Below are 11,069 nucleotides of genomic sequence, written 5' to 3'. Positions count from 1 at the left end.
GAAGTTTCGGGACAGCTCCGTTATCTAAGCAGGAAGTTTTGTTTGTTTGTTTTTGTTTTTAAGACAAAATCGAAGAATCAAAGTATATGTAGATGTCGATCAGCAAAAGGGTGAGGCTGTCATAAACTTATTTTTTTCTTCTTTTGGCTCTCCACCATCTGAACTCGTTCCCCAAACTGGAAAATCCATTATTATGTGAGTCTTAATAAGAGGACAAGACCGGTTAGTTCCTGGGCACAGGATCTAAACTCTGCCAGCTAGATGGTCCTGCCCTGCTCAGAACGCTGAACGTGAAGCCAGGACACAGAGAATCAGGGTCACTTTAGAGCTCCTTCCCATGGTGGTGATGGTAGCAGTTTGAGTAATAGTCCAGTTTCGAGGGACCATGGCATTCCAAATCAAGCTATTTTTGAGATGCGATTGGGCCATAGTCCCAGACCTCTAGTTTTCTTGGATCCAGCCCATTTTCAAGCCCGATGCTCTATAGATCCTATGAGCTCCCTGATAACCTTCCATTAAATTCTTTGCCTGAGTAAGCTGGAGTTGGATGCTGTGGTCTGCAACCATAAATCTAGCTAGCCCTTCTCGTGTGAACGCCTTCCTTTGCTTCTCCTGGTGTTGGGTAGGGTAGATACTAGGACTAATTTTAGTTAGCTCTTATATGATCAACCCTGGAAAGAAGCAGCTTTTTGAAAAGGACTGGACGTAGCACAGGTCATCCACAACAATATCCCCTTTATTGGTATTAATCACAGTTATGAGGTCTTGTCCATCAGAAAGAAGTCTGCATTATGTAGAACGACATACAAAGACATAAAAATACCCATATGCCAACCACCAAACCAACGATTCTCCACCAATCAAACCTCTGAATGTGTCTTCAATTGTGATCATCAGTGCTCCGGAGGAACAAACATAGATCTAGCGTAGGGCTATAGGGCATTCCCAGAACAGACTATTCACCCTTGGCAGCACTGGGACATGTAAACGCAGGGCAGGCATTGATCACACGGCGTCTGAATACCTGCCTCCTGGGCTGCCTGCCTTGTCAGCAGAGCCCACTCAAGGTCCCGAAGGCTCCTATGACCAGTGAGAACGGCAGGCCTTAGCTACGCTGGAAGCAGACAAGTTATGTCACCCCTGATGGAGAAGCTGTGTGGATAAGGGAGTAGTCTCGTTCAAGTCATTCTTTAGGGTCATTTTAGAATGATGATTTGTCTCAAATTTACTTTAAAAGGGAAATGGTAAAAATACCTCTTCTTTTCCTACCCCTTTTCCTTTCTTATCCTGAGCTCTCCGGCCAAAGTCCAACACAGCTGCTTAAGAGCTCTGGGTCAGGTTATAAGTTACCGAATAGTCAACAGAGAAGGACCCAGTGCAGATTCGAAATGTCTTTCGCTCACTTAAATGAGCTTAAGTGGCTCCCTCCATAAGTAAAGGAAGGGGTTGAGTTCTAGCAGTTTGCTGGTGTCCCCAAGTCTCTTAGAAAAATGAAGCCTATAAGCTTATCAAAACACATGTCTAGGGGACTTGGAAACCATGGCAAACCGGTTTGCTCTTGGAATCCAGAGAGAGCAGAGGTCTCTGATCAAAGCTCCACCCTGTCCTCTTTTCAAAGGGCTCACTGTGTGTTCACAGTTGTCCTAATTCCCTTAATTTCAATAGTGTCAATCTTTGCCTTAAAAAAAGAGAAAGACTAGCTGCTTTTCTTCCCTTTTTCTGTGTCTCACCCCATGCAGCCTCCCCCTCGGGGGAGGCAGAAGAAGGTATGTTCCTCCTTGGGCCTTGGGAAGTAGGTTGCTTTGTCCACGATGCTCCTGTTCGAGTCTTGATGGACAGAGGATCAACGGTAGAAGATCGGGAAGGACAGACAAGAGCTGTCCTGGCCACTCTGCTCTGAGTCACTAGGCAAAGATGCTTGGGAGACTTCTCCCTTGGTAGCTTGCTTCTGTAGGTGACCTTGAGGAGTTGCCACTGAGTCCAGTGAGGGAGACCAAAGGTGCAAAAGCAGAGACTTCCCTGATCTGTAGGTCCTTGGTTTTCCCACCGAAGAAAGAGTCCATGTAGTGACCAAGCAAAAATCTGTAGTTCTGTGACTACCAGAAATTCCAAATAAAACCACCATCTCCCTTAAAAGAAAACTAAAAATTGTCATGATCAGAGTCAATCAGCGTAATGAGACAAAAAGGAGGGAAAGGAAAAACGTTTTGATGTGAAGAAAGAGGCTGTGGTCCTGAAGAAGCCAATCCCGGCCGTTTCCTCGTGCTGCCTTTCCTGGGGTCCGAGGCACTTCAGCAACTAGCCCAGACCAACATCCAACGACATCATCACCACAAAACCCAGGATGGAGGCCCAGGACGCCAGTTTCCCGTTACCACTAGGAGGGAAGGAAAGAAAGAAAAGGAAGACTTTGATGCACTGCGGGACAGCGTCCAGGCTGAAAGCATCCTCCACAATGTCCAATTCCAAGAGAAATACGCTACTACCATTAATAATAATAATATTGACTTGGGATTAACAGATACACTACTATTTATAAAATAAACAAGGACCTACTATATAGCACAGCGAACTATATTCGGTATCTTGTAATAACCTATAACGGAAAAGAATCTGAAAAAGAATATCTATCTATCTATGTATAACTGAATCACTTTCCTGTACCCGTGAAACTAACACAACATTGTAAATTAACTATACTTCAATAAATAATAAGTATCATTTATTGGGGCTTACTATATATATGCCAGGCAAACTGACTATCTCATGTAATACCAAAGGATAAACACATGAAATCAGTACTATTATTATCCTCATTTTACTGTGGGGAAACTGAGGCATAGAGAAGTAAGTAACTTACTCAAGGTCACCTATCATGGCTCTGCAATCCATGCTTGAATAATAAAAAGCAGCAACGATTTCCTGAAGATATTATGTAATCTGACCTTGAATACTAGCCTCAAAATCATTCTTCTATAAAAACCAAAATGAAACAGAGAGGAACCCTCCATCCCCAACACTTGGCCTGCAGCTAGACAATGAGAACCTGAATGAATAGCTGTGGTCAACATTTAAGAGCTCACTTCTCCCTCATTCCAGCCCCAGAAAAATCTATAGAGAGAGAATATAAGAAAATAATAGTCTGTTTCATTGGGGGTAGAGGGCAGGGCATGTATGCCACTGCCTAATATGACCTGGTCTGACTCTCCACCCAACTGCCCGTTATTCCTCTTTTAGTTTCAAAGAACACAGTTGGTGGTGGGGAGGGGGTGAGGATGATCTTGGGAAGGGGCTGGAAGGGGTGGGAGTAAAGAACAGAGTAGCAAGTAAAGACAGGGCAGATCTAGAGGTGGGGGCCAGCCGGGCTGGGACAGAGACAAGGACAGATGGGGGAGGGGAAGCTCTCCCACCTGATGTGGGCTTCGGGGATGATGTCATCCATGATCACATAGACCATGGCGCCGGCAGCAAAGGCCAGAGCATAGGGCAGGATGGGCTCCGCCAGCACCACGGCAAAGGCACCAAAGACCCCGGCCAGAGGCTCCACCATGCCGCTGAGCTGCCCGTACCTAAGGAGAGAACAGAGACACATCCCGCCGCGGGGAGGGTCAAGCAGACACAGGCATGCTCAGACTGCTGACTCAGCTCTAGAAAACCATGCATTGTCTTCCACATCACATCGGCATGGCAGTGCCAAAGCACTTCGCTGGGTTTTGTTTGTTTTTACACCACCTCTGTCTCCTTTCCCAACTCCCTATTACAGAGCTCCAGGAGACAGCCCTCCCAGGTTTATTTTAGAGTCTTAAGTTTTCCACATTGTCCTTTTAAAATAATGACATTACTGAGATATAATTCACATACCAAATGGCACACCCATTTAATGTGTGCAGTTCCGTGGTTTCTAGTATATTCACAAGGTTGTGCAACCGTTTCACCACCATCTAATTCCAGAACATTTTCATTATCCCGAGAAAGAAACCCCACAGCCACTAGCAGCCACTCCCCATTCCTCCCTCCCGCCAGCCCCTGGCAACCGCTAATCTGCTTTTTGTCTCCAGGGACTTGCCTACTGTGGACATTTCCTATAAACGGAGTCATACAATAGGGGATCCTTTTTACTGGCTTATTTCACTTAGCATCCTGTTTTCTAGGTGCGTCCACGTTGTAAAAACTATCAGTACTTCACTCCTTTGATGACTGCATAATATCCCACGGTGTGGACACACCACATGCTATATACCCACTCACCGGCTGATGGCTACATTGTCTTCTGAAGGATAGGACACTTGACTGGAGTGGTATGGACATTTCCCAAGGACAGCTGTGCCTGGTATCTTTGGGGGTTCCGGCCACAACGGCACCCCTTCTGAAGGAGCTGTACCCACCTACCTCTGCCGACAAGGTGGACCTACCTGGCCATGTATATAGTGAGGGCCTGGCCCCACTACCCTCCATCTTGGATTAAGGTGAGATTTCTCCTTTCAAAAACTCCCTTTATTTGAGCTAGTGAGAGTGGGTTTCTATAGGATGAAATCACATGAGCCCTGATTAAAACAGCAGCCCACATGAGCCCTGAGAATTCAGTGCCAGGAGGTAAGCCAGTACCTGAACCCCACGGCTGAGCCCTACCGCCAAGAGACTCCTGGACAGGCTGGACACCAATAGACAAGGCGCTGGGACATCTTTCCCACTGTTCCTTGCCGTGGGCACTTGGCAAGATATTAGTGGCTCTGAGCCTCAGTCCCCTCATCTGTAAAATGAGGGTGAGAGACAACTTCCCCTCCATTCCTCCACAGATGACAGGATAGGACTGTGAACTCCCACCTCCCCCCGCTTCCTCCTGGCCAGGAGCAGATGGTGGGCACGGGGGACACTGTTTGCACTGCAGCACCCTCCAAGGGGCCACTGCTTCCCGGCTCCATGCTCACATGCATGGGCCTGCAGACTCTGCAGCTCGTGAGTGTGTCCAGTTAAACAAACACTTTAATCTCAGGGTCTGGACACTGACCACAGATACCCCCCTCCCCTCCCCTCCTTGCCCCTGGAGTCTCTCCTGTATGAGACAGCAGTCACGGCTTCCGGGCTCACAGAACTCACATTTGAAAAAAATTTCTAGGGCCACGTTGCTCTGCCCTTCCCCCGAAACCTCTATTCCGTAGTCTCCAGCAATGGAGAAAGAGATGACACAGGATGGAACTAAAATGATTTAAGTATATGCAAGAACTTGTAAGTCACAAGGCCCTATAAAATGGAAGGCTTTTTCTTTTTTTTTTTTTTGCGGTACGCGGGCCTCTCAGCGTTGTGGCCTCTCCCATCGTTGCGGAGCACAGGCTCCGGACGCGCAGGCTCAGCGGCCATGGCTCACGGGCCCAGCCGCTCCGCGGCATGTGGGATCTTCCCGGACCGGGGCACGAACCCGCGTCCCCTGCATCGGCAGGCGGACTCTCAACCACTGCGCCACCAGGGAAGCCCTGGAAGGCGTTTTTTAACTGTTGTTATGAGCAGCGCTTGAGTGCTCTCGGCGTACATGCTAGGGCAGTGGCCCCTTCAATAAAGAGGTGCTCTGAGGCTCAGAGTCCTGAGCTGAGGGGCAGAGGAGCCTGCAGCAGCCTTGGCATCACCGCCTGATGAGCCGGCTGGCTGACACTCGGGGCCATGATCCCCTCCTCTGAGACCTGGGGCCTTACCTTACAGGTCACTGAAAACGTAAAATTAGGGAATGGATTTGAAAGCCCTTTGGGGGCTATGAAAACGCGAGGCGTGAGCACCACAGCTTCACCTGCCCAGACGCTGTTCACATAATCCTGGTCTTCGCTGTGACCAGGGCCACGGCGGGAGCTAATGTGATGACCCTTGAGGACAGGCTGTGGTGAGCGAGCCTCCTTAGGGCATATGGGACATGGAGAGTGGACACAAGGTCTGCCTTGCTTCTCCCCACCCGAGACAGAGAAAACCCCACCCAGAGTGGGCGTGTCTATCCCTGGAGGGGTTCTGAAAATAGGAAACACGGGCTGAAGGTCAAGAGGTGAGTTTCTGGAGGCTTCTCCCAGCTCTGGGGGTGCAGCATTCAACCAGGTTGTTGGTGTTTCCAGAAGCTTCAGATTCACTTCCAGGCCAGAAGAGGTTGCTCTTGCCCGCAGGAGGACTGCTCTGAACTCCACATCGGACCCGACCCTGGGCGTCTGGAGCACTCACCAGAAGGCTCTCCAGGTGGAGAATCCAGCCCCTCGCAGCGGGAGGCTGACAGCAAGGCCCTCCGGGAAATTCTGGATCCCAATTCCAATGGCTAAATTCCTGAAAGACCAAGAAGGCACGTGAGGGCGGATGTCCAGAACGGAGCGCCCACACGGACGGGGGCCCTGGCCTCTGCCCAATGCCCTCCTATGGTATCAGAGGCCCCAGTGGATCCCTGTGACAGGTGAGGGAAGGGGAAACGCAGGGCACGCGTGCAGGTGAACACGAGGAGGAAGGGGACACGGATCCTCCCCGCTTCACGCTGTCCTTCGTCCCTGGAGATGCTCCATGTTTATGGACCTTACAGCACAGCGGGGAGCACACAGCCTGGGTGTTAGGATAACCCAAGTTCTGCCACTTAGCTGCACGACTCTGCGCAAGTCATCCAACTTCTACACCTCAGATCTTTGTATGTAACGTGCAGGGGGTCACGTGGGGATACTAACTTCAACCATGAAGGACTGCTGTCACCCAGGGACCTGATTTCATGCCTATGAAGTCCCTAGCACATATGAGGTGTTCAGCACTTTTGGGGTTCCATTCCGTTACGGCATAGAGATGGAGAGATCACATTTTGTCCAGAAGCAACTTCAGAAATGGGACAAGGAAGTACGGATGCAGACTGTGATGGGGACGCAGATCTGGGTCCGGGCTGGGCTTGCCCACGGGCCGCCTGCATGCTGGTCTGGCACTGGCACTGGACTTCCTGGGGCCCCTGGGGAGCTCACGGTGACCCTCTGCCCTCCTGCCTCTGCAGGACACTTAGGGGCTGGGCTCCGTGAATTGGTCACTTGGTCGGAGCCAAGCCTCGAGAGCCTGCCTTGCACACAAACCAGGTATTGGAGTACAAGGGAAGAAGAAACAGAAAGAGAAGGGGACAAAAGCGATACATGACCCCCCAGGGAGGTCCCCAGGCGTGCACATAAATTAAGAACCCTCATTCCCCACGCAGCAAACTACCAGGACTGAACTGCACGTCCATTGGTAGGGGAAGGAAAGGGAAGATGGGAAGGAAACAGGGTCAGTCTGAAGGCAACAGGAAGGCAGTTTTAGGGTATCTCCCAAGACGAGATTCTACCTTGGCTGGACAGCTCCACGAGGACTCACCTGGTCACTAAGGATCTCAAGGGCATGACATGTGGCTGCCACTTGGCAAGCAACGCTGGAATGTGGCCTGAGGGAGTTGTGGATGGATTAGATAGAAAAGGGAAACTCCACTGTCACTTGGCTTTCCGGTCAATGTGCTCACGTCCGTCTACCTTGCTGCCAACAGGAATCCGCCCATCAGCTCTGGACAGCGGCCAGGGAGTGCTGTCGACCAGCAGCCGGCCCCACCCTGGCCTCCTTGCCCACTCACCTACCCCACGATCCTGGGACAGGGACACACTTCCATTAGGCCACGGGCTCCTGTTCTACCTCCAGCAGAGAATACCTACGATAATCCCCAGTGTTTAATATTTCATCTCCTTTTTGTTTGAGGGCCTGAAACTCAGCCTGTGTTTTCTTTTATTCCCCCGACTCACGCATGCATCCTTCATACGGGACTCATAGCTCCAGACATCTCGGGAGGAGGGAGCCTTCACCTGGGAGCTGCCAGGTCAAGGAGACTCTTAGGAAGATCCTGACCCTTCCAGAATCTTGGACTTACATTTATCTTGCACGGGCTTCCTTTAATCAACTCTCATCCTGTCCCTTCTGGACAACTTCATGATGCTTCCCCTGAACATCCCCCCACCAGCGCATCAAAGTGACGATGAGCATCTGAAAAATTATTATTAGTCTTTTGATAAAGGAACTGTTCTGGCGGCTTAGGGCTGACAGGGTCATTGAGCGTGGCCCCCCAAAGCCAGGCCAAACGCTTCATAAGATGAAGTGGGCAGACAGGAAGACACCCCACCTGGCACGTCCACAAAGGGCCCCTGGCGGTACCGCTCAGTGGGCGCTGACCTTCCCCCGCAAGGTTACTGGCATCCTTGCCTACGTTACCTAAGGCAGCTCTCTCCTTTTACTTCTTAGAGAGGAAGGGGTTCAGACATGCTCTGACCTCATCCCAGGAGCCAGAGGACAGCACACAGGGCCAGTAAGTAAATATTTTAGGCTTTGCGGGCCATCGGGTCTCTGTTGCAACTATTCAACTCTGTCACTGCAGTGGGAGAGCAGCCAATATGTAAAGAAAAGTGCATGGCTGAGTTCCAATAAAACTTTATTTATAAAAGCAGGTCGGGGGCTGGATTAGGCCCACGGGCTGCAGAGTTGGCAGACTCCTGCCCTAATGCCTGAAGGGTACAGAAAGATCCGACAAGACGGAACCACAACCCTGGGCCATGAGCCCCCCGTACTGCCCCGAGGTCCTCGCCGCCTGACACACAGTAAAGTTTGGGCTTTGCAGTTCGTCTTCTTGTGTTCGACTCCTGGGCCCACGATATGTTGGCGTGCTACCTTCCGTTCCCCCTGCCGTGAAATTCAAAGAACATCCCAGGGTTGCCAGGGTGATGCCCTGGGACGGACCCTCTAAAGCCCTTGGCACCCAGGAGCTGGCGTGTCCCGAGAACCTAATCAGAGTCTATTGTGAGGTGGAGGTGAGCGTTTTCACTAAGGTTCCAGTGTGAGCTGATGACAGGAGGGGTGACAGAGAATGGGACTGCAGGACAGTCAGGGTCAACAAGAGAACTGACTCAGCTTCAGGAAGCAGGGCTGGGCCAGGGTGGGGCTGAACCCTTTCCAGCTGGGAGGTCTTTCCAAGAACTCACAGGTCCCCTTTCCGAGACAGGCTGAGTACCTGCCGCCCCGAGTCAAGACTCATGCCCTTGCAAAGTCCTGCGCCAGACAGATCTGACTTTGGCCCACCTGTGCTTACATCCCCACCAGCACTCGTTCATTTGTTCTTGTTGACACTCCTGTGAGACATTTACACCCCTTGTAAGGTTGGACAGGCCAAGTGCACCTCCCTGGAGAGCCGCCGTGAACGTGAAGGGCTTTCTGATACCGGGCTCCTGCGCGCTGCTGGCCAGTCGGCTCACAGGGCACAGAAACTCCCAGGAGCCCCGGACTCATGATTGCCCTGGGCGGGCATCCTTCCCTGGTCACCTCCGGGGTCCATCCCCGCTGAGACCCAGGAAGTGCCCAGAGCTGGATCCTCCCCTTGGCACAGAAGGGACATGAGCTGCTGGGAGGGCTTACGAGGCCCTTTGATGAGCTTGGACTTGACTGTCCTGCTGCCTTTCTGAGTATGGACGTCCTCAGTGGATGACGAGCCTCGAGGGTCGCCCCTGGGTGACCCTTGAGATTTTGTCCAAGGCAGAAGTACCTCTGCCAGGTGAGGGCTGGGAGTGAACCTTGGCCCACACCTTCTCCACGGCAGCCCAGATCTGCCCCGATTTCACAGGAGACAACGAGAGTAGGAGAAATTAGACAGGGTTCAGAGAGAAATCTGGCTTGTGATTTTTAGGCAAAGGCTACCGTTCTGCTCCTTTGCTTTTTAAATAGGCAGGTGTGCAAGGCGGTGAGGCCTGCTGGCCACCTAGGCTTCCTCCCTTTCTGAGTCCCTAACCATCACTCCCCAGCCAGTCTAAAGGGCAGGGTAAAAGGGTCAAGCGTGTCCTTTCTTGCCTCAGAAGGCCCGAGAACAAACACCTCTGTTGTCGGGGAGGTGGGGGAGGATGAGAGCCGGCCTCGGTGGGTGGGGCTGGGGGCTGGTTTGGGGATCAGAGTCAAGAGTCTCGCCTCTTCTCACCTGCTGGGTCCCGGGTCTAGGAATCCAAACCCAGCTTTGGGTCACTTTGTCCAGCCTTACTCAAGTTACAGGACCCTGACAAGCATGCTCCCACCAGCCCTGGGCAGGAATACAGCCTCTTCTAGAGGCTTCTGCTGTCACTTTCATAGCCGAAGCTGACCCTGAGCTCCTATTCCGGGAGTGGGGGGCCTTTGAAATGTATTTCTGGTGATGGAGTGAACCTTAAGGGCGAATCCTTGCCAATGTTTCACTGCCCTACCTTCTTGGACCGACCCTCACAGCGGCGTCTTTCTCCTCCAAACCTTTTCACTATCTCTTCACTGCCCCCCAAATGGTTGAGTGGATACCACCAGCTCCTTGACCTTTTGCAAAGGTCCAAGGTTTCTTTCAACGAGGAAGGTCAAGGTGTCTGTCCAGGTCTTCCGTCCCTCGTCTGACAGCACTGTGCAGCTGACTCACTGTCCAAAGCCATCGCCTGTCCCCTGTGTCCACAGGCAGGCACACGACTCACCCCAGACCTAACCGGGGAGGGAGCTGCCGCCCCGTGTCGCCAGTGAGTCGGAGGTGGGGTCCCCCGTTCAAAGTCCTTGCCATGACTTGGGACTGATAGCAGCCATCCGCTGGGCGGGCTCTGGAACCTCCTTGCATCCCGCCTGGGAGCCGCCATCCTGATAAGCAACACAGAAACCCCATTCTTCTACGCCTGGTGAGCCACGTCCCCTGGGCCCTGCCCCCACGCTGGCATGGGGCTGCCAGCCCAGCCAGGTACCACACCCTCGGGATCCTGCCAGCCAGCCTTTCTCAGCAGGGCGTCGCCTCACTGGGCAACCGTGGAATCTCTCCTGAGTGCACCTGGGCTCCTCCAGCCCACAGCAAGGGCTGGACTGCAGCTTCTCTGCCCTTCCCACCTGCGTGTATGTCCCTTTTGCACACACACACCGGTGCATCACGTTCCCTTGGCCTCCGTGTGCTCTGCATCTGTGGGGGTGACCCCATGGAAGGGTGCAGTCCCCTCCACACCCTCTATTCTGCTCTTCCACTTGTATCAGCTCAGGAACTCGAATGAACTCCCCTGGGTATTCTGATGAGCTGTGGTGTCAGG

At 52.1% G+C, this 11,069-nt stretch overlaps 1 protein-coding gene across 4 annotated transcripts in view; it reads right to left on the bottom strand.

Annotated features, from left to right (window-relative positions):
* Nucleotides 1–718: 718 nt before the first annotated feature.
* Nucleotides 719–11,069, bottom strand: part of SLC39A11 (solute carrier family 39 member 11) — a 335,263-nt gene continuing 324,912 nt past the window's right edge. For 3 of the 4 annotated variants that reach the window (XM_060135233.1, XM_060135235.1, XM_060135237.1), the window contains 3 exons: nt 6,196–6,294; nt 3,411–3,569; nt 719–2,377 (listed from right to left, as the gene is read on the bottom strand). In XM_060135233.1, the coding sequence (XP_059991216.1) occupies nt 2,299–2,377; nt 3,411–3,569; nt 6,196–6,294 (337 nt within the window). In that variant the 3' untranslated portion in view covers nt 719–2,298. The remainder of the gene's footprint in view (nt 2,378–3,410; nt 3,570–6,195; nt 6,295–11,069) is intronic. The other variant, XM_060135238.1, reaches the window with a different exon arrangement.

This window comes from Lagenorhynchus albirostris, chromosome 20, assembly GCF_949774975.1.
Source record: "Lagenorhynchus albirostris chromosome 20, mLagAlb1.1, whole genome shotgun sequence".
Classification (NCBI taxonomy): Eukaryota; Metazoa; Chordata; class Mammalia; order Artiodactyla; family Delphinidae; genus Lagenorhynchus; species Lagenorhynchus albirostris.
Note: the sequence above shows the minus strand (reverse complement) of the source record. Positions and strands in the feature narration are given on the sequence as shown.